This window comes from Aythya marila, assembly GCF_965140915.1.
Source record: "Aythya marila genome assembly, chromosome: 12".
NCBI lineage: Eukaryota > Metazoa > Chordata > Aves > Anseriformes > Anatidae > Aythya > Aythya marila.
In genome coordinates, this window is record NC_139053.1 from 12,235,991 (window position 1) to 12,263,966 (window position 27,976).

General features: G+C 38.4%; 1 protein-coding gene across 1 annotated transcript; it reads left to right on the top strand.

Annotated features, from left to right (window-relative positions):
* Window positions 1-26,801, top strand: DYNC1LI2 (dynein cytoplasmic 1 light intermediate chain 2). The gene is made up of 13 exons (XM_082769941.1): window positions 1-280; window positions 968-1,041; window positions 1,476-1,592; window positions 7,599-7,829; window positions 13,551-13,714; window positions 14,060-14,153; window positions 14,695-14,830; window positions 15,553-15,664; window positions 16,065-16,124; window positions 16,895-16,936; window positions 17,359-17,476; window positions 18,533-18,649; window positions 23,794-26,801. The coding sequence occupies exons 1-13, from the start codon at window positions 186-188 to the stop codon at window positions 23,898-23,900; spliced, it is 1,467 nt and encodes a 488-aa protein (XP_082626067.1). The 5' UTR covers window positions 1-185; the 3' UTR covers window positions 23,901-26,801.
* The last annotated feature ends 1,175 nt before the right edge of the window (window positions 26,802-27,976 follow it).

Consider the following 27,976-nt stretch of genomic DNA (forward strand, 5'->3'; position numbering starts at 1 on the left):
GGCTGCGGGCGGTTGCGCGGCCGCGAGGGGCAGCGCCGGGCCGGGCAGGGCGCAGCCGGGAGTGGGGAGCCGGGGGCGGCGCGGCGGCAGCGGGCGGCAGTGGCAGCGGGCGGGCCGGGGAGAGGGAGGAGCGGGGTCCTCGGCGCGCCCGGCTGAGGTCACTCTTTGTGGCTGCGGCTCGCAAGATGGCGCCGGTGCTGGTGGAGAAGAAGCTGCTGGGGCCGGACGGGCCCGGCGGCGCCGAGCTGCCCAGCGAGGAGGAGGAAGGGCAGAACCTGTGGTGAGCCCCCGGCGGAGGGAGGGAGGGGGGCACACGCGCGTCCTTCGTGCCCCGCCAGCCGGGCGTGCCCTGCCTGTCACGGCGGGGTCCCCCTGCCCCGCGGCGCCGCCCCGGCCCTGCTGCGGCGGGCGGGAGCCCCGAGCCCCGGCCGTGGCGGAGCGCAGCCCGCAGCCGCTGCCAGGAGCTTCCCGGCCCGGGGGGGAACGGGGCCGGGATGGGGGCACGGCCGGCGGCTGGGTGGTGGCGATCGGGGGGTTGTGGGAGGGGGCCCGAGGGGGTCGGCGTGTTGCTTTTCAGTCAGTTATCTGTTTAAAAAGAAAAAGAAACGCGTGTGAAATGCAGGAATGGATTGTGGGAAGAGTTAGTCATCAGCTGGGAAGCACTGCTGAGCCGTAACGTGAGCTCCGCTGCGGGAGAGCAGCTTCGGGAGGCGTCAGTGCCCGTGCTCTAGGTGCCACAAAAACTTTCCTCAAAAAGGTGGCAGGCTGCTGGGGAGGCCTTTTATTGAGATGAACTCAAATCTTTACCTGCAGCAAGCCCAGTTTGTAAATAGAACGAATGTGACTGGATTGGTCCGCGTAGATCTGCTGAGCTCATCAGCGCTGTCAGACGAGCGGTGCGGTGCGTGCTGCTGCCTGTGTGCAGCGTGTGCCTGTCAGCCTAACGAGGACGATGCTCTTTTTCTAGGTCTTCGATACTGAGCGAAGTTTCTACCCGGTCGAGATCTAAATTGCCCTCAGGCAAAAATATTCTTGTTTTTGGTAAGTAGCACATGCAAGCGTGAGGGTTTTCTTCTTTTGGAAGAAGCAAAGCATGTTGAAAACAATGATGTGAACAAATTGACACATCACTTTGTTAAAATTAGCTTACATAATATGATCTATGGCATTCTTGTCTTCAGGCTGGTGGATTTATTTTTTTTCTGGTTTATTCTGTTAGTTTTGCAAGATATATTTAAATAAATGGAATGTAATACTGAACAATGAAGCGCTTCTTTCTTATTGTTGTGGTATAAGCTGCTGGATTCTGCTAGAACGCTTAAAATAATACAGTAAGTGTGGTCCAAAAATATGCAAGAACACTTCTGATTTCCGAAGCGTGTTTTGAAAGTCTTTTCTACAAAGTTAAAGTTAATTCTGAAATTGTCTTTTTTCTTTTTTTCTTTTTTTCTTTTTCTGTACAAACTTATTGGCAGGTGATGATGGTTCTGGTAAAACCACACTTATGGCTAAAATACAGGGAGCAGAGCATGGCAAAAAAGGAAGAGGACTGGAATACTTATATCTAAATATTCACGATGAAGACAGGGATGGTAAGTTTATTTTGTATGTAATCTTTTTTCAGTAATAGCTGACAAGCTTTTTTATAATTCCGGTTTCATCAGTGCATTTTGGATTACGCCCAAGTACCTAGTTCCAGTATTATTGGGTATGTGTTATAAACTATATCATTTTCTTAAGTGAAATGCATTTTATGTTTGGACTAGTGTCTCATTTTCACCCATTTCACACTTCCCCTATGCAAGAGGCGAAAGTACACTTGAGCTATTGATATAGTTAAGGATCCATCTACTTTTAGGGTAGATATATTTCCTGCTGTTGACTTACTAGTAGATATGTTAGTAGATAAGTCAGAATTAGGATTTTATTTTCTCAGAATGGAGCTTGTCTCTTTGTCCCTTGTATTTCTTTTTGTTGCTGTTAATGATACGTCTTTTCTAGTAGATGGGAGGCAAGAGACTGATACAAGCAGGTCTAACAATGAGAATACTGTTAGGATATTGTTAGGAAGGCTAGAGACAAGAAGAAATGAAGAGTGAGCTAATTATCCTCACTCCTAAGTCTTCCTCTGCCTATCTCATTTTGGGCAAAATGCTGGACCTTTTCATGTTAGTTTCCCTCCCCCAAAACTGGGAATGATGGTCTTCCAACTTGTGACATTGTGATTTTCCAATGCTGAAGAGGAAAGCACTGATGGTGGTTCATCCATCTTTCCTGAAGAAAGATGAACTGGATAGATCCTAGAATGGTATTTTGGAAATGGAAATGTACTGCATAAGTGATTAAGTACCATATGTGTCTGGTTGTTATGGAGATTGATCCTGTGCTCCTGTGGTAATAAACTGTCTTCAGATACTAGTGAGGCACCGTTAGTACATGAGTACATTGCCTGTGTCTTCAGTGGCCACCTGACCTTGCAGTTCCTAAAAATCTTGTGTGTTGTAATTTTCAATGTTGAGGCCATTCTTCGCTTTTTGAGGTTCTTACTGTACGTGCTTGCTCCCTGTGTATAATTGTCTTCTGTACTACGTAAATAGTTCAGGGTGAAAAGCCTGCCGGTAGGGGTGTTAGGATAGCTTGTGGCATCGAGCTTCTTGCTATTGTAAGCAGGCGATTGCTGGGTGTGCTATTCTTACTGGTGCTATTAAACCTCAAGTATGTCTCCACTCTGGAACTATTTTGGGTCTGTTTGTGAGTATCTCTAAGTGATAAGTATTTGAGGTGATTAGGAGAAGCTTGTCATAAGAACTCTTGTACCAGTAGCAGGAAAAAATGAGACCTTTTAGTTTATCAGACTCAGCTGCAGAATTCCGATCTTTGCACGTCCCTTTCATGGTTGTGTTAGGATCTAATAATATCTGCCTCTTTCCTTTTTGTCTCATTGGTGTCATCAGCAAGCAAAATAAATAGCAAAGTAGGTCAGGACCTCCTGGCAGGCAGAGTTAACTCTGACTTCTCTGCGCCGCACTTGGGTTCTTTAAACTTGTTGCATGGTGTGTGTGTGGTCAGACACAGATGTGGGAACAAGCCCATATAATTGTCCCACAGTTCTTGGAAGTCATAAAAAATTGAAGATAGGTAATCAGGAGCTTACTATCACATACCCATTTTTGAGGCTATCTGCTTTTTATTATACCCCAGTCTCTGAGACCAGCAAACCACGAGGATTTCCATGGGTGTCAAGCCAATCCTTGCGGATGAAACTAGTGGAATAGTAGAGTCAAGATCTTGTCAGCTCCTTTCCCAGATGCTGGAAGGCTTCTTTGCTTTTTACCTTTTTTCTCCTCATTTCAGAAGAGTTTATTCTTTCCGGGTAAAATAGTTTGGTCATAGTGCCAAGTTATTATCTACCTCCCTTTGGAAGTCTTGAAGGAAATCTTCTGTGTTGCTTCTTATTTCTACCTCTCCCCCTTCCTTTCCTGTCTCCCTCATTAAGGGATATTTGAATCTGGCTCCTCCTTCGTCCTACGCTTGAAGTAGAATCATAGAGTTACTACTTCATGCTGGCTCACACAGGGTGCATAATTTAGTTTCCTTTTTGTCTTTTCTGCTAAGAAAAGTTACACAAATTTAAGAAAAGTTAAATAAATTTATAAAAACACTTCTGGTTTTGTTTGTTTACGAACCTCTGTGCCCGATGCAGGTGTCCACTGACTTCTTGTTTTCACCATCGCTGCCTGTTTCTTGGCAGTGCCTCACAGCTAGCTTGGATGCCAAGATGCATGTCACCACTACCTTGGTAATTAGCTGCTTCAGTTCTGTTTCTGCCAGATGTTAGTTGTTCAATGTAACATGCACTACTTTGGTCCCTAGGTCTCAGGATAACTTAGAATAAGTCCACTACTGAATCTCTGCCTGAAAAATCTTCTCCTTAGGGTACAATCCCCAGTTGTGCCTAGGCTAAGGCATTTGTTCAAGAAGAGGCTTGGGGACGCCTGACAAGCAATCCTGAGAGGATTCTCCTAGATCATTAGCCTCAGGTACAATATCTTTGGAGCGTATGGCTTCTACATACATGACACCTTAGTTCATCTGGATGAAAGCACTTAGAATGCTAACTGTAGAATTCACATAGAACATTTAATAACCTTGGAGCTCAGGCCCTAGATTCCTCTTAGTAGAGTTTCCCAGGGATGTGCTAAGTCTCAGTTTCTTGCCTTACTTTATGATGAGCAGATGTCTTGTGTCTGTGCTCACTTTTGAGAGCAGAGGGTCTTAATTGGTAGGATATAAAGGGGGGTTCTGCATCATTTTGTTACAGGATACGTTTTTCTAGAGTAGCTTTCAGAGTGTCTTATGGTCAGAGTTGAAGCGAGGATGTGCAGCAGTGGAGTGAGGCAAACTGTATCAGCTGCTCAGGTGACTGGTTTGGTAGCAGTGATGTCTGGGCTAGCAGGCAATTATAAACACTGTGGAGGTTTTTGAGTTGGACTGCCTCACATTCCAAATGCAATAGAGTTGGCTCTGGCTGTACCAAACATGCAGGTGCGGTACAGCCCTTCTGTTGTGGTGCTCCTCCTTGTAAGAAAGTCAAGTAGTCTTGTTTCTTTGCCTCAGGTTTGGACTGGCCTCAGTCACACCATGCACACGTTCCAGTTGAACTGGTTGTTCCAGAGTGAGCCAAGTGCTGATGGTACACTGGTTTCCAATGGGAGACTTTTTTTTTTTTTTGTCAAGATCTTTAAAGTCATTCTCTTGAAAATGATTTTTTCACCATTTTGCTTCTCTTTACGGTTTGGATAAGGGATATGATATCTAATTACCACTGCTACGTTTTGAATAAATACAGAAGATGTAGTTGCAGTTCACAGAATCAACCATCTACAGCAAAATTAATCAGAGATGGGAAACTCTTTTCAGGGCTCAAGGGATAAGGTATTGACAGGATTTAAAATGTAATCTTGGCAGCTATTTTAATAGTCTTTAGTTAGCAACACCTGTTATTCCAACAGGATCTGATAATTGTTTGCTCTGTTTCGGTATCTCATGTCATAGGCGTTACGAAAGGTCCAGTTAACATTTGCATCGGGTGACTAATTGGGAGCTTGACGCGGTGCTGACAAAGTTGAATTTGCCATCAAGTCCTTGCCAAATTGTGAACAAGCAGTACTGTATTTTTAAGTGTTTAATACTTATAGTAAATGTAATTGCCAATCCGTACCTGGTGCTTGTCTTTCTTTGTAAGAAAGGAGGAAACCTTTTATTTTCCTATGAAGCTATCTTTAACAGACAAACAAAAAAACAACCATCGTGTGCTGTGAGCGTTAGGCTTTAGGCTTGCAGTCACCCTGGCAGATGGATTTCATCTGAGCGGTAATTCTGCTGTGTGTTCTAGTTCCACTCTATTCTAGATGTTAAGTAGAAATTAAACCCTGGGACAAAGGTGTTTAGTAAACAAAACCTTTGTAACCTTTAGAATTTGGCTTAAAATGTGACTTAAAATCGGTTAATTAAGGGGTTTGTAAATTTTTGTTGCTTACTAAGATGTGAAAGTCTTTCCTGTGACTCTCACAACAGAAGAAGCTATCAAAGTGCTGTTGAGAGTTTAAGTTTCCATAGATCGCGGATAGACTTAAGATAGTTCTTTAAAACTTTGCATATTTGCTTCAAGAAGGCATTGTGCTATCAAATGTCTCCTAATAATCTGTAGCTCATGGAAAGCCCAAGGAGTTGTCCACTGGTAGATTTTTGCTTCTGGGAATTCACAAAGGGGTGCAGGGGTAAGAGTCCTGAAGAGATGTTTGATGTGCCCTTGTGATTGTGCTCACATTGTGTTCTAGCTTCACTTATTCTTTTCCAAACTTTGACCAGACTTTCCTTCAGTCCTTAGAAGCCTTCCAACAGCTTTCAGTTCGTGCATCCAGTGCTGTGAGATTCCTTGCTGGTTATCAGTGAGGCAGTCTGCTGCAGTGGGGGGAGAAGGAAGGTGAAAATAATTGCTGCATGGTGTATTTCTTAAGTACACAATAACGATTTTGTTTACTGCAAACAATAGCATTGAAGTGCACAATTGGAAGTAAGATATTTAAGTTAAAAACATGATTTTTGGGCTATTTGGTGATGACTTATGTTTGAATAACTTAGGATACTCTAGGAGTACTTAAGCAGGAGCATAACAGAGATGCTAAAGGAAGACTGCCCACATACAGCATCTTGATGTAATCTGGGCTGCTCAGAGATGTTGGAGACCTTATTAGCAAGTGTTGTATGTGTATTTCTGTGCTCATTTCTCCTTCCAATCTCTCTAGTCAAGTTTTTGCCTTTTTCTAGAGACAGTGGTTTTGTTCCTGATGGATTCTTATGTTATGACCTGATTCTTAAGATAGGCCAGCCACAGAGACTGGATGTAGTGTGTGAAGTTGAGAGGTTTGGAGCACATGACAGGGAAATACAGGGGGCAACAAGCTGGAGGAAAAAATCAACCCTGCAAGCCCTGCAGCAGTTTTGAAAATATGTACTCTACAGTTACTGGTTTGCTGATCTAGTACATAATAATTCATAATTCACCTCTCATCTGTAATACTTGTAGAGAACCATTGTTCTCTCTGGACAACTATAAGAGAATGGAGAGTATTTTGGAAGAGATAATAGGATGAGTCTAGTGGATAGAAACAAAGGGAGTTGGCTTTTTTTTTTTTTTTGAGGAGAAGGCTTCTGAGGATAATATAATTTTTTATTTATTTTTTTTTAATTTGAGGAGAATTGTTTATCCAGAGTGCCTGAAGCATGGTTCCTAGATGATGCTCCATTTTTTTATTTTTTTTTATTGCCAAAGTTCATGTTTGGGTCCAAAATTCTCATGCCAGCTGTCTGTTCCAGCTGATTATTTCCCCTCGTGTTTCAACAAAAATTCTTCAATCACTATCAAAATGCTGCGGGGAGAAACACAAAAACTAAAAACCAAATCTTTTGTCTAGTACTAATTCTACAAAGAGGCTGTAAGTAGAAGCCAGTGTTAAGTCACTGTGAATTAGGAGCATATAGCACAGCTTTAAAGTTTGGTAGGCTTTATGTTTATCCCGTGTTTGGCTCCTCCTACTTCTGTGCTAGAAACCAAAGCTGCTTATTGCTTGTATCTTGTTTGCAGCTTATTTTTGTTGTGAGATGTCTTCAGTATGTTAAAACAGTGTCTGAGGGACGCTTAGGGCTTCCCAGCTGAGCGCAGCTATACTGTAACTCTCTTTAGAACTTGGAATTACATTTGTGTTATGTGTATCCTTGATTTACTTGTAATACCCGTGCTTAAATTGAGGAGTGCTGTGCAGTATCTAGAAACTGTTGTGTCAGCTGTCATTAAGAAAAGCCAAAGAACAGAAGTTAACTGTTAAAAATATTCTGAACTAAGAAAAGTCCTCTCAAATGGAAGCATCTGCCAAATAACTTGGGCATTTATATATGTTCCTGAGTTAAAAGGTAAACCATCAAGATCTGCTGCTAGCTGGGCTGTGGTCTTTGATGCACACTCCTCTGTTTGCTTACAGACTAGCAAAGCAACAAGTTGGCATCAATAGAGCTTCAACTGTGCCTTTTCTTTTCAGATCATACCCGCTGTAACGTTTGGATTCTGGATGGAGACTTATACCATAAAGGGCTATTGAAGTTTGCTGTTTCTGCAGAATCCCTGCAAGACACCATAGTGGTCTTTGTCGCAGATATGTCTAGACCGTGGACTGTTATGGAGTCTTTACAGAAATGGGCCAGTGTCTTGCAAGAACATATTGATAAGCTGAAAATTCCTCCTGAGGAGATGAGAGACATGGAACAGAAGTGTAAGTGTTTGTGCATCCCTACGTTCTTGCCCATTTTTCTTTTCTTCTTTTTTTCTTTTCAACTAGCTTTTGCCACTTTCTTTGGTAATGATAAATTTCTTCAAATTACTGTTTCAAGAGTGAGCAGAGTAAGAATTGAAGTTACAATGGCAACTCAGATTTGAATAGACTGTTAGGCTTTAAAAGAACTCTCAGGATATTGCTGTGCTAACAACATTTCAGGTGGATTAATTTTCTATATTCCTTGGAAAAATGAGATTTTGATGATTTAATTTTTAAAAGGCTGTTTCTTAAGCTAGCTATATAGAATCACTATTTTAAAAGTAGTGACAAAGTTCAGTAGCAAAGTGCTTTGCTTTACTGTGGTATCCTAGCCAGGTCTCATTCCCTACTGTACTTGTCTTCCAGTAGGTCTCGTTGCCCTCGATTTTCATGAGCCTCAGACCATGATCCTGGTACATCTCACTCTTGCCATTCCTACCCTGTGACACTAGGAATGTTGTATAAATTAGGCTTCTTTCCTGGCATATATGTGGCAGGAAAGAATTTGGCACTAGCAGTCGCTGTTGCAGTATTATTTTCAGCAGCCTCTTTTCTTTTCTAAACTAGTTTTGAGAGTTTTTAGGGAGTTTTTCTGTATCCATATTGAATTACTCCAAAGTAAATTCCTTCAGTGGAAAGTCCTTAGCAACATGTTCCTTTTTCAACTCAATTATAGATTCAGGCTGGTTATGGGTGGTTGTTGCCTTTTTTTTTTTTTTTTTTTTTCTTTCAGGGTTGGTTGCTGGCTGCACTGGAGTGTTTAAACCTTGCAAATACTGTCTAGTAGCTTCCTCAGATTCAGTTTAGGGAGCACTGTAATCTGTTTGGCATGTGGGCATTCAGATGTATTTGTATAGCTGATCTCCTTTCTGAATGTTAAATACAGCTTTCCCAAAAGGGTTCTGCCTACAGCATACTAGTTAAAAGTTTATACTTAATGACTGAAACCATCTGGGGTTTGATCATCAGGCTATATTAAAAAACAAAACAAATATATATGTGTATATATATATATATATATATTTTTTTTTTTTTGGAAGGGAAAAAGCATTATTTTGGGGAGAATGGGAGGAAGGCAGTTCTGGTCTCAAAATACAGCAGCTAACCTGATTTGCATTTTTAAGAGTCACATGAAACTTCATGGCAATCAAAATAAATCTGGAGTTCTCTGTGCATTTGAAGTTGAATTTTGAAGAGAAAAAATGTTTTCAGCCTTCGCTACGAATGCCCCATGTGGAGCAGCCAGTTAGAGTTGTGGCAAAGCTTTGGCACCGTGCTCGGAGAACTCAGGAGGCATTCCAGTAGTGCTGTCTTGGAGATTTCTAACTGGAAGGACCTTAGGAATTCCTAGTTTCTCGTGCTCTTTAATAGAGTTGAGGGAAAAAGAAATTTCGGGATTTGTTTTACACACTTGTAGGACTCTGCTGCCATCGTATGGCTGAGCAGTGAACTTCAGTCCAATATCATGCAGGTAGAACAGGGGCTGCCTAAATGTCTTCTCTTCCAAAATTCCCTCCTGCTTCTTTTCATGGTCGCTGTGCAGGAGAGTTGCACCATCTCCAGTGCATGTCTTCTAACTTCTTGCAGAACTTAAAGGCCAGATGTGAGCTCAAAACTTTGGTCACCGTAACTTGTAATTCTCTTAACAGCAAATTGTGCCTGAGAAATCCCTATTATAGTTGTGGCCATATTAGCATAGCTGCCTTGAGAATATAATGCATGCATGCCTGAAGAATGCTTTGTGACTACAGTCCTCAAAAAAGTCTACATCAGCAAAGCTTTCCTTACTAAAATCCTCCTGCCCTATGCTTTCTGAGATATGCTGACACTTAGAAAGTAGAGAATCCACGGTGTGGCAATAGCCCAAAGTGGAAAAAAAGGATGATGAAGCACAGCTGTAAAGTGGGCAATGAAAACACAGGGACAGGGTGCAGAGTGAAGAGCTGTGTTAAATTCGTGCCAGTAAAGCCCCAGTGCAGCATAACACTACATGAAGGCACGTATATATTTCTTGATTTCAGCTTATATGACCATATGTTCTTATGTTTGATTCTAGATGTAAATTGGGCATGTGGACCAAGCTGGATGTCTGCAGTGCTCCCACTAGCTACTGCGCTCAGCTGAAGTAATCAGTAGTTGCTGTTGACTGCAGGGGAACATTTTCAAGTATCCATGTGAAGTGTTGCTAGGTTGTTTCTCCATCACTAGGATGTTATTACCGGCTTCCAGAAAACCTTCTGTTAGCTCACCATTCCTCATGGAGTTGAACTTTGGACTGCTTGTCTTGGCTTTCAAGGTTTTTTTTTTTGTGGCCTCTCTCCACCCAGCCTTTTGTCTTGTGTTTGCACAAGTCAATATCTTGTGATAAGTGTTCAGTATCTCATGATACTGACTCCTGGTTCTGCTGGGTGGGTGATGCTGGGCTCCATCTGCTTTATGGGAAGCCTTTCCTTTGTGTTAGAGAGCTTCCAGAATGGGAGACAGGACACCTGTATGGAAGTAACAGGCAGCCTTGAAAGAAACTGTTTCTTTCTGAATTATTTTAAGTATACAAAGAACTGAGTTGTCTGCACACAGCCCTATCACTGAGCTGCTCTGCGGAAATGCCTTGCTAAAAGCTTTGCTAGTGTGAATTTAAACTGTCGATTCCGATGTTCTAGCTTAATTCATATTCTAATTCTGATAAATCATTGCTTGAACGAGACATTAAATTACTTAAGGGAAGGTCAATGTTTTGCTTCCGTACTTATGTCAACCCAGCAGAAAAACAACTAACAAAAATTAGGAAGTGCAGAACTGAAATATACTTGTAAAGTGGTTATTAATGGTATTCAAGATACTTGCATTCAAAGCCAAAGGCTTCAAACGCAATAATGTTTATCTGAGAGTTAAATAGTGTCCCCTGCTCAGGCTGAATTAGTTTTTTGTGCCTTTTTTGTGTCTTAAATAGAGCTGAAGGAGTTGTTAAGCTAAAGCTAATGCGGATTATGTGGAGGAGAAAATGTTTATAGCTTGCTTTAAAGAAGGGAGGAACTAAGGGTTTATGTGGTCTGTTTGGATGCATGATGAATTTCAGGTCCGTTAAAAGTCTGAGAGTGGAGATAAAGTGAGACAGTAACAGTAATAATGGGAGGTAAGGAGAAAAAGTATTAAATGTCTGTGAGGCAGAGATGCGCTGTAGCAGAAAAGATCTTGTATTTCTACTAGAAATCGTTGCTGAGAGGTAGTCTGATAGCACGTGTGATGCAGGTTTACTTGGCTTTAACCAGGCTAAATGTTGAATGGGGCTCGGGATTGAATGGGAGTCTTGAAAAGTTGTTCAGGAGCCCGTCGCTAGCTGGCATGTGAACCACTTGAAGTAGTTGTGCACGGAAGCAAGATCCAGTAGGTCGAGCTTTGCAGCACTGCTTTTTCCTGCTCTCAGCTGTACTTGCTCAGCAGATGCCCTCGCTCAGTGGAGCTGGGCGTGTGTTCCGTAGCCATTCCAGCTGCCGTGAGGGATGGATGCCAGCCTGCTGCCTGTCTGCCAGCACAGCAGCAGTCATCTCCACGGAGCCGTTTTGTTGTTTTGTTCCCTCGTGCGTGGCTCTGCAGGGAGAGAGAGGCGCAGCCTTGCTGGTGGCAGCTCTGCCATGGTGGTGTTGGGCCGCGAGCAAAGAGCTGAGAGCCTCAGCGTTGGGGTGCTGCTGGTGTCCTGAATGACGGCTTGTATCACGGGGTCAGCTGTAGGTTTCAGGGGAGGCTTTTCCTTCGCAAACTTTGAGGGGTTTTATATGACTAAATAACTTTGTAAACATTTGTTTTCTCCTTTGTTGTGACTGAAGTCAAGCAAGCCAATATTGTCTGATGATAAAGCTGTAGTAAATTGAGACCAGTATTGCCAAATGTCCTCTCACATCTGATGAAGGCAACAAGGTTTATCTGAAGGATTGCAGGGGACATAAATGGTACTCTGTGAACTGCTGAAATATACTTGACTTCAATAGTTTTTGTTTGTTTGTTTTCTTACCCTGAGCTAGGAACAATCTGCTTGGCTGAGTAATGAAATGAAAACTTTTTTATCATTTTCTCCTTAAGTGCTTTGGAATTAACCAGCTTTCCACGACAGTCAATAAGCACATTTAATGTGCAGCATATATAAGGGAATAGTTTACATTTCCAGTTACTGGGTGTGAACCAGTACTAGAGGAAAACATCTCTTTAAAATCATTGTAGTTTCTTCTCCACCAGAAGGCACTGCCTCCCCAGCTTTAAAAGTAACTGGATTCAGTGTTTTGTTTTTTTGTTAATTGGTTCCTGGGAGATACTGAATTGATGGTTGAAGTCCATATTTAAAGGTTTTTTTAAGCTTTGCTCTGGACTTGAGCTCTCTTGTTTCCCACAACAATGACACAATTTGATATTTCTGGTGAAAACTGTAGATTGTGCGGCTTGGAACAGGATTGTTTTTTCTGCTTTGTGCTTCCTTCCACATCCTGTTCTGTCACAGAAATGTTCCTTATTTTGGAAAGGTGCGATGACCTCATACTGCAGGCTCTGCATTACAAACTTCTGAGGCTGTACGGGTTCCCAAACTTCAGATATATCGGATGGCCCTGTCATGTGGCTGCACGTACCGAACAACAATCTCTTTGTCAATGTGCTGGAGATTCGGAGCTTTTACCAAGAGTTCTCCTCACTGTACATGCAGTCTGCTCTCACCATAGCTCTAGTGATGCTCTGTGCAATAAAGGTGCCTTCACAGGAGCAAGTCGTGGAGCTCTGCGTGCCCCTGTGCTGCACCCTCCCCGTGGCTCAGCCAGGAGGCGGCCTGGGGCTGGGGTGCGAGGCAGCACCTTCAGGATGCACCGTGCTGGGGCAGGTTTGCTTGGGCTCTCTCTGGCTTTCATCCTCAAAATGGATATTCAGGGACTAAGTTGCAGCCCAGCTTTGATAAAGGACCGTGTGGGTCCCAATGTGCCTCCAAAATGGTGATAATAGTATTTCTTAGGCACTTTAGTGTGTGATAGTATTTGCTATTTTGGAACATTCATCCACAGAATAAAAACAGAAAACACATCTGATTTTCTCTGGACTCTGTGGTAGTTTTGCAGAATGTAATTAAGTCTGTTGAGATAACATTTACAAGTCACTGAGTATGTATTTATGCAGTGTATATTTTATATTTCTAGCATTTGGCTCGTGTAACAGAAATGTAGAGTAACAGAAACTTAAACCGAGTAGTAGTTTCTAAGTTTAGTACAATACAAGTGTCTGTTTCAGCTTGGTGTTTTCTGTGCCCGTTTACATTTTTATCATGCGTTCTTGCAAGACCAGATGCAAATTGCACAGAGTATAGGTTAGGTTGCTAAGCTAAATTTACATTTTCTTTTGGGAACTCGACTATAATGAAATGTATTGAACTGACAAATGTGCATTTGTGTATACCATAGCTCTTGCAGCTAGTTTTGCTGATGTGTAATGGCCCCAAATTGCATTTGATTTACCTTGTTGTAAATTCTGGGGGAGGAGAGTTGTGTTTGAAGGGGCAGCCAGGCTTGAGCTTTTACTTTGTAAAGGTTTCTAGGTAGGAATAGATAAAATTACTTTAGGTCATATTAATTCTGTTTTTCTTAAACAAACAAACAAACAAAAAACTAGTTCCTTTGTTTTGTCTTACAAATATCTCTATCTCTATAGTTATAAAGGAGTTTCAAGAGTATGTAGAACCTGAAGAAGGCTACCAAGGATCACCGCAGAGAAGAGGCCCTTCTGGCCAAGAGGATGAAAATGTTTCTTTACCACTTGGAGAAAATGTGCTGACTCACAACCTCGGTATTCCTGTGCTGGTAGTTTGTACAAAAGTAAGTTTCTAGTTGTGTTTGCCACTGTGGAGAAGTTTAATTACTCGACACTTAGAACCTCTGCTTTATACAGACATGCTGAATTAATTCTAGATTTCTTTTAAAAGTAATTTCCTGACGTCAGTATCTATTTTTAGTTTTGCAGAAGGGTAGTAACCTTATTTAGTTATATGATAATTAGTTTATCTTTTGTTTTATTGTTGGCATTTTAGAACAAAAGGATGAGAGTAAATGTCTTCAGAACATTAAGGAAAACGTAGACATGTACTGGTATTAAATTTTTTACTTTTTAATTTTTATTATATATATTTACTGGTAATAATTTTCTTTATCCTTTTCTTCCAGTGTGATGCAGTGAGTGTACTAGAGAAGGAACATGATTACAGAGAAGAACACTTTGACTTCATTCAGTCACACATTCGTAGATTCTGCTTACAGTGTATCCTTTCCTCTAAAGAGATTTACTGAAATCTGGAAGCAAGAAAATTATGTTTTAGTGTTGAATTGTGCATAAAATCAATCTGAGAAATTGCACTTCAGAATTGCTTGGTATTTAGGTATTTATTAAGTAGCGTTTGTTGTTTTAGAAATGTCTGAAGATGTATAAAAGTACAGTTTTGAAATTGTGCATGGGATTTTGAGCTTTTCTTCTTTTATGAAAGATTTGTCTTTTATTTTGTAAGGTGTTCTTCTTTTTTGGGTGGGGTTGGTTTTCTTTGGTTGTGTGTGTGTTTTTTCCTTCTGTTGTTGCTTGTTTGTTTTCCCTCAGAACTTAGAGTTTTTAAGAGCCTGGGAGAGTAGGTAACTTCTGTGTATGTCCCCCCTTCCTTTCCCCAAATGCTAAATGGCTATAGCTTTTGCGTTTAATTACTTCTCAAATGTAGCTCTAGTAGATACGTGACCATTAGACCTCTGTTTTAAAATTACTAATGTCATTTAAAACCTGTATCTTACATGTTTTTCCTTAAATAAGTAATCAGATGGAGCTGCCTTGATTTATACATCGGTTAAGGAGGAAAAGAACCTTGATCTGTTGTATAAGTACATTGTACATAAAACATACGGTTTTCAGTTTACCACACCTGCCTTAGTGGTAGAAAAGGATGCAGTTTTTATGTAAGTCCATTGTAAAAAACAATCTGAAATCATATTGAACTGGTCATATTGAACTCTACACATAGATGAGGGATCTACATCAATTATTTTGGTACATTATGTTTTTAAGCTGGAAATTGAATGTGAAATGCTATGCTAAATTTAACTTAGGTACTTTAAACAAGTATCTTTGTTTTCTTATTTTTTTTTAATGAGCAGAAGGTCCACATTGCAAAAGTAGCCTTTGAAAATAATATTCAACGAAATAAATGAGTTTTTAGGGGTTGCAGTTTTTAGCCGTTTTTCATATCTGTGATATACTTCTAAATACCTCTTTTCATTATTTATTCTTAGTCTTGTTTTAAACTGAAGTGACTGACTACATCTTTTGAGGGACTTCAGTACATACCTGTTGTACTTCCAGCAAATCAGAAGTATCTTTCACGCACCACCTTTTCGGTTTTGTTACTTTGGATAAAAGATAACTGGAGTATACAGGCTGGTTCTGAAAGGAAAAATAAGTAAACCTGAATGGCTTGTAATGTTCAAAATGATCTTATGTGAGTCTTATGAAGCCATGGTTTAAGTAAGTGTAGTGCATATTACTTGAGAATTCAGCTGAGAATTAGGACTGACCTTGGCTAAGACTGCCTTGTTTAGGTAGCGGGCAGTAAACGATTGGTCTTTGTAGACATATTTTCTGTGGCTCAAAAGGCAAAGCTTTCCTTCAATTCTTTTTGTAGACCTGCTGGTTGGGACAATGAAAAGAAAATTGCCATTCTACATGAAAACTTCACAACAGTGAAACCAGAAGATGCATATGAAGACTTCATTGTAAAACCTCCTGTAAGAAAGGTAGGAAAGGTTGAACTTTTCCCTCCGCTGTCCTCTGACAAATTAGTTATTAACAGCCAGTCAGGCAAACAGTACAATGTTGAGAAACTCTAAATCTGTTTTATTTTTTTCCTGTATCCAAATGTGTAAAACATCAGGCTTTCATTTTCCACTAGCTTGAGATACTGCAAGCAAACACTGCAGTCATTCACTCTAGTGAATCAAAGGCAGTCCAAAAATATCCATTGCACATTAACCTTTCTGGATGTGCCATGCAAAAATGCTTTTTGAAAACAGAATACTGTTCTAAGGCTTCAGCAGTTTACACATACAGACACGTAACTGAGGCTATCACGTAGCCAGAAGACTTCACAGTAATTTCAGGTTTTGTTTCTAATAAGAAAAATATTTTTTTCAACAGTTAGTCCATGATAAAGAGCTGGCAGCAGAAGATGAACAAGTATTTCTTATGAAGCAACAGGTAAGAATGGAAGAATTAAAAAAAAAAAAAAAAAAAAAAAAAATCCTTACTAATAAGATTTTACTTGAAGTTCTCCATTGATGCCTTCAGTTTTCTATTCCTTTTTTACTTTACAAGACGACAACTTCTCAGTTTCTCTTCTCACATTTGAATGTGATTGTGAAATAATAATTTTATGCATACAATTAGAAAATATAGCCACTCGGCAAACTGGAAGTATGATCAAAACAGAAATCATTTACATTCCAAAGGAGAAGAGTAAGAAGATCATTTGAAATTTCACAACATACATAGGTTGATCTGTAAAATATAAGTACTTGAAAAACATGTCTTAGCGTTGCAGATTTCTTAGAGCTGGAGGCTTGAAAGACTTTAACGTGTCAAATTTGTCCATGCTGTATCTTGTTATTTTCTTATGTTTATAACAACAGCTCTATTTAAAAAAAAAAAAAAAAAACCCTCCCTAAAAACAGATTTCTTTATAATTGATTATAAATATCATAGAGGTTGCAGACTTGAGTATCTGTGGTTCTGGCTTGTAATTCTGGAATGGCTGTGTAAGAAAAAGGACTGAGGCATGTTTTTTCTTTATAACTAGTGGTATTTCCTCTAGTAGTAAAGTTTGGAAGTATATAAATATCAAAGAGGAAGTCTATAAATATAAGAAAAGTGAATGATGAAATAAATTAATGGTTAGTCAGCTTCAATGTATTTTATTCCTTTGTAGTTTCTGGAAAATAATTAAAATTCCTAATATGTTGTTTTTGCAGTCATTCCTTGCCAAACAGCCAGCAACGCCTACAAGAGCATCAGTAAGTAGATCCAAGAGAAGAGTAGGAGGTGTTTTGTTCCTTTCTAGGGAAAAGGGAATGATTCTAACATGCAGAAGCTCGTTTTATAAATGTAGCATGTAATTACAGATACATAATCTTTCCAAACAGTGGAAAATGCAGAAATATATGGCGATATTTTATGATGTTGCTTAAAAATTACGTCATTCTAACTCACTGTGGAAACGTTAAAAATATGTGATAATTTTTGAACTGAAAATTTCCTATGCTGATTCTTTCTCTTAGTGGAGGCACGTGCCCAAAATAGCCTGTGTTGATATGAATATATTTTTTCTCCATTGGTAAAAGTGCCAATACAAAGGTTAAAAAAGTAATTTGTACGCAATGTTGCATTTGCTTTATGTAAGTAGTCCGTTTAATTAAGTGATTTGGAATTTTTTAAGGAATCTCCTGCAAGAGGGCCTGCAGGATCCCCAAGAACTCAAGGCAGAGCTGGACCCGCCAATGTACCCAGTGCCTCACCAATAACATCGGTTAAGAAGCCAGATCCAAATATTAAAAGTATGAATAAGCATTTTACTTTTTTTTTTCATGTGGTGTTTCCCTTAGAAGAAACACTCCTCTTTTGCAGAAGGACTCTGGAATTTATTTACTAATGGTATAGTGTCAATTTAATAACAAGAATGAATTTATGGCGTAGATGCAGGGTTTTTTTTTTTAGTTTTGTTTTATTCTTTGTAATTTCTGTAACTTGAAGTTGAGTTCTGTTATTGCCAAGCAGTGGGACAGAGTTCAAATACATTTATTGTTTATGTTGCCTAAATATATTTATTATATAAATCAGTTGGACTATTAGAGTGGAAACTGCTTTAAACTCCACACAGGTTTATACTTGATATACTTGATTCTGGAATCCACAATTAAACCTGTTATTCTACTAAATCCTCTCCAGAATGTTACTTTCTCTAGTACCTGAAATAACTTGGAAATTGCACCCTTCCCCCTTCTTCAGCACTAAGATGGGAATTCCCCATTGTTGACTGGTGCCTTTCCTCATAAAATAGAGCTCTGCGTTATCGAATGGTTTTTCCTCTCTGTGCATTAAGGAAGTAGGTAGGACAAAAATTTGTTTTGAATTGCGCACTTTAGTACCATAGTTCACTTACAATGGATAACTTACTGAGCGAATTCCAGATCATGGCATTGCTCTGTAACTAAGTTCTGGTTTATGGAAAGTAGTGCAGCATGAAAGACTGTTCTAAAACTTCTGTGCAGTTTATTTGTAAATGGATTTACAAATCTTTAAGTTGCACCATGATTCTTTACACTTTGTTTCTTGGCTTTCTACATTTAGAAAAAGCATATGGGTACAAATGTTTAACTTAACATTTTGTGTCCCTCCATCCCAGAAGAGCAGTAATGTGTTTTCAGTCGTCTCTGACTTGGCCAAAGAAAGCAGAAGGACTAGTGGCTTAAAACTGAGCAAGGGAGAGACTTTCCTGTATTTGAGTTTTATTTCCTTGATTGGTAAGAGTGTTAGATGTGTATGGAAAAAATAAGTTCTATCATTAACCAGCATTAACTATTCTGTCATGTTTATGTTTGTTTTTTGTTTAGATAATGCTGCAAGCGAAGGTGTTTTGGCAAGTTTCTTTAACAGTCTCTTGAGCAAAAAGACTGGTTCTCCTGGAAGTCCTGGTGCTGGAGGAGTGCAAAGTACAGCAAAGAAATCAGGTATCGGATCTGTTACTGCAGTCTGTTCCTGTATTTTTAGTACTTTATTTGGTCCTCATTGGTCTAAATGTGTGTATCCTTTAAGCTGTTCAGTTAAGTGGCAGAGCTTGACAGATGATACAATGCCAAAATGTGCAGTCTCTTAAAGGATTAGATTACTGCAACTTCATGACTCAGGGCTTCTGTTAAACTTGCTGTAACTCATCTCTCTGAGTGAAATTGTACTGCTGGGATATAAATGACATCTGATTCTTGATTGTATTCAAAAGATGCTAATATTTTACATTAGAATTCCTTGCCTTCCTGACACTTAACTGCTGCTTGAAAGAAATGTGTTTTATTGGGTTTAGTGTGTAGTTTCCAATCAAATTACTGAAATCTTTCCAGAGTTCAAGATTAAACAAATTGCTTGTTATGGCAGCTTGAGGTTATCCGGTTGTTAAGTATCTACTATTTGATTGTGATCCAACCCAACTTATAACTGATTGAGTGGATTTGTTGTGTATGTGTGTGTGACTGTATTGTATGAGACATTTACTGATGAGCAATTACACTATTTTAGGTGGAAATAAGAGAAACCGTCAGAATAGTATATAGAAAATTAGGTGCTCTAAAGTGTATGGTTGTTCCACCCAATATTAGAAATCCACTTCTTTGTTGATTACTTAGCTGTTCCTTTTCAGTATTGGCATTCCCACCACCACTTGTATTAAGGAGCTTACTTCTAGAATGATTTCAGTACTAAGTTTTTGGTAGATGTTCTACTTCAGATCTCAGACTTGTGAAATTGTGAGATTTAAAAAGAAAATTTATACCAGACAGTGAGGATGTAACTATTAAGAGGTCCTGAAACTATCTGTGGAGTCAGTGGAGAAGAATTTTTTTTTTTAATTGGGAGGAGTTTTACGTGACATTTCATACTCTGAAAGCTCAAAAAATGGCTAGAACTTGACTTAGGGTAAGTCTACTGTATTTTTCCCCTCCATTTATAATAAATTTTTCTAAATCTCCTAAATAGATCTTATTACATTTATTTACTAAAAAAGTAAAAACAAAATATTTGTGTTACATTCTCACTTTATTTGCTTAATATAATTTTATCTATGTTACAATCACACTTACTAATTTCTGCCTCAAGCTAGAGAGCCCTCTTCATTTAAACACTGAAGGGCACCCCCCGCTTCATCCAGAGCAGCATCATGCTCTTAAACTGTCCTACTTCTATAAAAACAGTTAGACATAATGGTTAGGGGTTATTTCATCCATGTTCTTTACTTAAAGGATAATCAGTTATGAAGTTCCTGACTGGTGATGAAAAAGAAAAGAAACAAACTTGGAAATAATAGATGTAATGTCATCTTTCCAGGAAGTCTGTTCCAGTTCTTATTTTTTTCTTTCTTACAGTCAGCATCTCTTTATCTCAGCACTGTTTGTCTTGCTCAAGGGAGGCAGAGATCAGTGTATCCCATATTTCTTTGCAGCAGTCTTCTGAATATTTAAAAACTGTTAGCATTTGTCCTGTGACTCTGGACCACAGAAACAGACTTTTGTCAGCCTTTCCTCATAGGGCATATCTATGGCTCTGATAATTCTTACTGTTCTGTGGACTGCCTCCTCAGAAGATCTGTTAATTTCTATGCTCAGAGAGGAATACAGTGCTTCAGACAAGGCTTTGTCAGCCCTAAGTAGGGGTAACTTAATCTGTGTTATATATTGTGCTCATATTTAGACATCTCAGCGTGATGCTAGGACTTTTTGTCTGTATGATATTAATCAGGATTTGTTACAACAAAACAGCAACTTTAATGTAATTTCTGCCTCCTAATCGTATGTTTGATAGTCTGTATCAAATGACCTTAGTATTTCCAAAGGCGCTGTTTTTTGCTTCATCGTCGTTTTGCATTCTGTTATTACGCACAGCATTGACAATTTATAGAAATAGCTTTTTACCTCCAGTCCTGTCATTTGGAGTTCTTTGTGGTGTCTTTGAGCATGCTTGCTGGCATATCTGATAAATTCAACAGTTGGACAGGGTAGATTACTAGTCACTATTTTTAAACAACAATATGGATAATTAGTGGGTTATTTTGTGGGTGTGTAGTTCATTTTTCTGAAATACCAAGACTTCTTTTTTCTAGTTTATTTACATGAAGGTTGTGTGAGATGGTATCAACTATTCTCCCTTCTCCACAGGAGCTGTTATCCTATGATAGAAAGAAATCTTGATTTGCTTGACACAGCTTGTTGGTAACAGATCCATGTTATTGTGCTGCTAGGCTGTTTGTAAGCGTCTAAAACGTCATTGCAGTTTCTGGAGAAATACTAGAGTAAAAACTAACTAGTTTATAACGGGCTCTCATCTTGCAGTCTTCTAGAACATCCTGTGTGTTTCAAGAGTTTTCAAAGATGACTAATGACTGTAGTTTTCTTTTGCCAGCATTAACTTCTAATTTAAATAGATGATTCCTCTCCTGAGACATCTAGAGACAGCAGTCATATCAGTTCTTAACTTTTTTGTGTTGTTAGACTAAATTAGACAACTTATCCTCTAGCCTTCTGTTTAGAGTTCATCTCTTTTCCCTGCTGGTTTCTTCTTCATTCATTGCCATCATTGGCTTATTTTTCTCCAACACGAGTGGTTAGAATTTTATGCAGCACTCCAGATAAATTTCACTGTAGTGCCTGCTGCAGCATCTCTCTTTGCTGAAAGTACATCTGAATGATCTCAAGATCGCGGTTGGCTTTTCTTGGCTGCATCAAGCTGGCAGCTTGTGCTCGTCCCCTGACTTTCTGAACAGAACAGTCGACTTTCACTCATGAGAGGATATGCCTGGTCCTTGTCAGCTGATGTTCTCACATCTTACATTCAACTATGACATAATTAAACAGTACTGAGAAGGTAAGCACTCCTTCGTATCTGAAAAGCTCTCATTGTGTTTATAAGGCACCCAGTGTTGGTGATAAGATTACTTGCTCTTTTGTGGAGGAGTTCAGGAGGATATTTTAAAATGACTTGTGGGATTAGGAAGTCTTATTTATGGCAGCCTGTTCTGTGTGAATAAATGTACCGAAATGATCTTTGTGGAAATTTTAAGTGCTTAACCTAAACTCTTTGAAGAAACCTAAGTTTTCAGAAGGTTGCCACTGAAAACATTTTGCTTGAAGGAAACCATCCGTTTCTCCCACCACTATGCATATCTTGTGGTTGGAATTTCGAGATTATGGTAGGTTGAGGGAGACATTACAGATTTCAACATACTGGTCAGCCGAACTGATAGGTTTATGAAGTGTCAACTCTTATGTGAGAGAACTCTCTCAAATGCAATGTCATGTCTGTTTCCATGCTGTGCAACTTCACATGTCCAACATGCTTTTATGTTGCTGGACTGTCTGTTTCCATGTGTAAACCTTGATAACTCAAAAAGCTTCAAATGATGGGTTCTGTGCTGGATTTTTTGTGCTGGATTTTTTTTTTTCTTCATGGACTTGTTGGTATAAAAAGTTAATTTATTTGTATATACAAGAAGATGCTTCCACGTTCTAAGGTTGCATTTACCCTTTCTGTGCAAAAGGTGAAGAACTAGGGTTCTTGGCTCTCACTCCATTCTGGGAAGGAAAATGCATACAATTGTATAGCACAGATCTAATTGACTAAGGCTACTACCATCTTGGACAATACTCTTGTAGGGAAAGTGAGAGCAAATATCAATTCAGTTTATAATGGAGAGTAAATTTTCATTTTCTTAATCACAGCTGTATATTTCTTCTCGGTTGAAAAGTGACCACTTCTGGTGGCACTAAATGGGAGTATGTGAACCTACATGTCACTGAATAGCTTAGCAATGGCTTACTTGTGTAACATGAGGTAGTTGCAGGAGACAGCTGCTTGGTATTATTTTGGAAAATTAAGGATTCAGTTCATTTGGCATAAAAATGCCACAGTTTATGTTTAGACCTACTTATATCTGAGAGGGTTTTTTTTCCTGACTCAAGGTGCCATTAGTCTACAAAGGAAGTTTTTTGTGTTATAAATATGTTACAGTTAATTTACTAATTTTTAATTTTTGTTTATTTACTGATGCCTTGAATAGATCCTATTAAGAATACCATGGCTTATGATTAGAGTTTAAATCTAAAACCTTTGCGGTGATTAAAGGTAGCCTTTTAACTTAGTTATGTCTTTGTACTTTGGAAAAAACACTTAAATCTCTAACAGTCAAATCTTGCCTTCCTAATGTTTTCAGCATGTACCCTGGAAAAAATCCACCTAATATTTCACACACATTTGAACTAGAAAACAGATGCTTGTTAAATTCTTTGGCTATGTAAGGAAGCTGTACATGGTTATATAATCTACTTTTTGCCTAAAAATATAGATTTTTAATCTTAAATGCTGGTATGCTTTGAGCATTAGAATATAATGTTCCAATTTTAGTGATTAATTTGTCCGTGGGTTTGTAATTTTCAGAATGAGGGAATTAAACTGTAGTTCAGTTGGAGAATTGTTAAAAAGCTTTGAGTCTAATATAAAAATGTAAGAAATGCTGTTCCATGAAATACTTCAGTGTGTCTGGTTTCAATTGAAGAAGTCCTTTGAAATGATGGCTCTGAGATATTAAATGAATATGCAATTCATGTCCCCCTTTTTAAGGGAAACATTGTCTGCAGACATAAAAGAGTTAGTTGTTTAATACTGAAACATAGCAAGTATGACCAAACAAATGTGATTTTTGTAGCAGGTGTCCTACATACCTCAGAGAGCTTGTGGTTAAAATCTGGGTTTAAATAAATTCCTTGCTGTGTGTACTAATAATAGAATTGTATACAGTTGATTTTTATAGAAAAGTCTATATGTGGTTGTTTTTAAAATGTCAATTGCTCTAAAGTATGTCACAGATATTTTGATGCTTAGTTTTTCTATAATTCAGCATTTTGTCTCCTTAAAGTGAATCAAATCTTGGTTTTTATGTAGATATTGCATTGCATTTACTCAGGCTCTGTTCTTGGGTAGGTAGGGAAACAACAAGCAATTAAGTACTATATTGACATTGACAAATGATTTTATCAATAATTGTACTCATCAGTAAGAACATTTCATTGAAATGAGATTGCATTAACCTTGCCTTTTTTTTTTTTCTTTTTAGGACAAAAAACAGTTTTGACAAATGTTCAGGAGGAATTGGATAGGATGACTCGCAAACCAGACTCTATGGTAACAACAAACTCTCCTCCAACAGAGAATGAAGCTTGATAGCACTTAAAAACACATATGTAAATGACCAAATAACTATGTATATTGATCTGATAAGACCAGGAATTTTCTGCTATGGCAGATGCTATCAGTTTTCTTGGGGCAGGGGAAATGAGCTTACTATGTCATTGCCTTGTCCCAGTAAAAAGTGCACATTCAGGAAGTTTGCATATAAAATCCCTCAGTATAAGATAACCATTTAGAGTTTATATAGGGCAATTCTTTTGGTTTTTGAGGTAAGCAGGTGCAGCTGCATTTCCTGTTGTGAAGAGCACAGAGAAGTAAAATGCAGAATTCTTACTAAAATAATACTACTGACTGCACAGAAGACAAGGAAGAGAAATGAAATCTTTCAGAGTTACTGGAATTGGCTACTCATATGTTTGCAAATGCATTAAATACTTGGAAAGGTGGTGGTGGTGCTGTAACAGAAAACTAATTAAGTGAAAGAAGCCTGGGCAGGGAATGGAGCCCTAAAAGGGGAAACAGATTTGGGTCAGTAAGAAACTAGAATGTTGGATTGACTGGAGAGGAGCAATGTTGTTAAATCCTGTGTTTCACATAGGGTAAATAATCACTGTTTTAAAAAGACTACTTTACATTGGAGAATTCCAGGCCAAACACTAAGCATCATGGGAATTTATTCTTGTTATAAGTCTTGTTTTAGTTTAAAAAAAAAAAAAGTCTAAGTGTGGATGCCCTTGCTGGTGTAGCTGACAAAGGGAGAAACTATAACTTGTTTAGATCCAAGTGCCTGGCACAGCGTGTCTTTAGAAGGTGCTTGAATTTATTGTGCACTGTAGTACAAACAGTCACTGTTTGGTTTTATTTTAAAGTCGGTAGTTTGGCAATTTGTATTTAATTTTAAGTCCTGTTTTCTGATAGCTTCTGCCTTTTTTACGCCAAGAGGCTAGCCTATGAAGAATGGTGGGTGACGTATCATTTTCCCAAAATGAAATGTGCTACAGAACACTCAGTATTTTTTTCTTACTTTTTGTAACTAAATATTAGCTACTAAGCTAAGATTGATTCCTGCCTTACACCTGTGGAAGTTGTTAAAAAAGCTTTCAAGGCCCTTGTTCCAACTACATCTGCTGCAGGTGCAGCCAACTCCAAATCTGAAGGTAACCTAAAAAGCACGAATGTGTAAATGATGAACATAGTTGATAACTTGTTTTGCATTTTTTTAAATGTAGCATTTCATTTGGAAAGATGGGTTGTGGTTGTCCCCGTTGCTGTAACGGAGCTCTGTCTATGGTCACATAAAACCATCATTCTATAAAAACAAACAAAACTGCTATGGTTACTGAAATGGCACTTTGATTTTATATACGGTATGCTTGTTTTACATGTACACACTACCATAAATTCAAAATACCAAGCATATTCTGTGCTCTTAATGTTGAAGGGAAAAACCACAATTTGAATTATGCAGAGTTTACTTTTTATTGATATGAACTTGTTGTACTAAATCTGATGTCTGGATATAACTTCCCTAATATATACTGTTACTTAAATATACAGAATTAGTTTGACCACTAACACAGTACCGGATGTTAACTTCAAATCCTATGTTATATCAAGAGGCTCTTCTTTTAACTCTGTCTAAGCATTATCTAGGAAGCTAAGAGCATTTACTTGCCTCTTTGACAACTGTTAACATAAGCATGTTATTTGTGCCAGTTTTTTGTTGAAAATATTTTTTTACTTTTTTTTTTTTTTTTTTTTACTTTTTTAAATAAAAGGTATGACCTGAAGTTATACAATTGTCTAGGTAACAGACTAAGAATGTGGATAGCTGGTGGATATACTTCCTGGTGTAATGGGTGCCAGTTGCAAGTTACCACACCAGAAGTAATTACACTGTCCTTCTGACACTAAGGACTGAGATGAGAAACTAAAACATCAAAGGCATGGCAGGAAAATTGGAAAAGTGTGTGATTGTAATGGGATAGAGTTTGAAAACCTCAGTCTGAAACTGTATTTTTGCCATCTAACCTGGTAAGCACTTTCTCTAGCAATATGGCTAAAACAATTGAAGTACTTTCTGGTTTTATAAAAATATTAAATATATTTAAATTAATTGAAATTGATAATGTATGTTAACCTATCAGCCTTGCAGAAAGATGCTTCTGACAAAACAGAAACAGATTTCCAGTTTCTGATTGCAAGTGAGTGCTCCTAGTTTATTGAAACAGTTATGTAGCATCCTGTGGTTGCCAAAGTCTGTCAACTTTGGTGAGCTGCACAGTTGTTCTTCTGGTGTCTTCAAGCATTGGAACCAAAGGCCAAATTGCAAACAGCCTTTACATTTTCAAGTGGAACTTCATTTTATTTGCAGATACACTTGTATGGTAGACTGTTTAAACTATTATATGACTATATTTATATGCATTATAGTGACTGCATCTACTGTTCATGTTTAAACTAAGAAAACAAAAGATGAAATCATTCAACTTGAAGCAAATATAAAAGTTTAAAGATTGGCCCTCCATAAAAATGCTGTGGTTATGCTGCTTGATTTTAAGTTTGCACTTTTTTTTTTATTGGCTTTTAAAAAAACTGTTTAAACTGAACAGAATTTCGTATTTTATTTAATTTAACTATGTTGAAAGTGACTGCTCTGTACATCATGAACTTAACAATATACATGCTGTAAATGAAAGTTCACTGTCCTGTATACTAAGGGTTTTGTGTTTGTTTTTTTTTGTTTGTTTGTTTGTTTTTTTTTGGATTTTTTTCCACCTTACAATTAGGACTGCAGATGTATGAAACAAACCTTAGTCCAGTTGTATGGCTTTAACCAGGTGCAGTATGCAGTCATGTGGAATCTTGCTTTCTAGTGCTGGCAAAATAAGGACGTCTTTAATTACTGGCTTCAATAAACACGAATCCAGACTGCTTTATGCTGTGATTTTTTGTTGTTGTTGTTTTTAAGATCACCTTTCTAGAGCTGTTTCTGTGAAGAGGAGAAATAAGTTGGCTTGTATGGTTGTGTTCAGGATGGAAAGTAACTGTAGTTACAGCTTCCTTCTTGGGAGGTCTTGTAGCAGCCTTTGCTAATGCGACTCCTCTCTAGTGTTTAGAGGTTTACTTACCTTGTGCAAGTAAAGCCAAGTTAGTCTAGCTAGGTTTGTAGAGAGGCATACTAGCTAATAGCTTACACACAAACAGTTACATTTGCAGAACTGGTTTTGGTACAAGTAATTTGTTTTGTGAGGCTAGAGAAATAGTTGTATGTTTTCCCAGGTTAAGATGTATACAGTCTAATATAATTGGTGCAATATTATATCCAAGCAGAGCATTGGCCCTAAATTTGAAGGATTAAAATTCAGGCTATCAGAAACTTAACGAGTAAGTTGCTTGAATAGTGCAAACGTCTTCACTGCTAACAGCAAATCTAAGTTTTCTCTCTTTGGTTGGTGTAATGAGTTTGTCCTACTAATTAAAGAAAGAGAAGACTAATTTAACTGGGATTCTTCTTGTTTACTTCTTTGTTACTTGAACTGGATGCCTGTATATTCCCCGGCATAGACCGAATTTCTAGTTCATTAACGTTTCCTGAGTCATCTTGCTTCTGAAATAGAAATCAGCTAAGGTTTTGTTTTTTTAAAATACATAGTTTCTGTACGAGTGAATCCTTCCTTACAGGGCCATGAAACAATTATAACTGTAGAATTACCATAATGCTTCATGTTTAAATGAGTTCATCAATGTACAGTAAAGGATTAAGTCCTTTTAAAATTTACAGCATTCAAGATGGGATTTAGAAAATATTCTTTGAATGTATGTGTTTAGGGTGGGGGAACTAAATGAAGATTTCCTAGAAATGAATGAACACCCTTGTAACTGTTGTGTAATTTGCTGTTGTTCATCTGTAGCTTTTTTTTTTTTTTTTTTTTTTTTAAAGAAAATTCCTCCAAATTTAAAACAGAAAATTGGGATAACATGGTTTTTATTTTGGTGTGAAAAACGTTTTGCTGGAGGGTATAAGCTGCTTTTACAAGATGAATCTTTCACTGACTCTGCTGTTCCAGATGGTCGTGTTAACCCCTCTGGCTTTTCAGCCTTGGCAG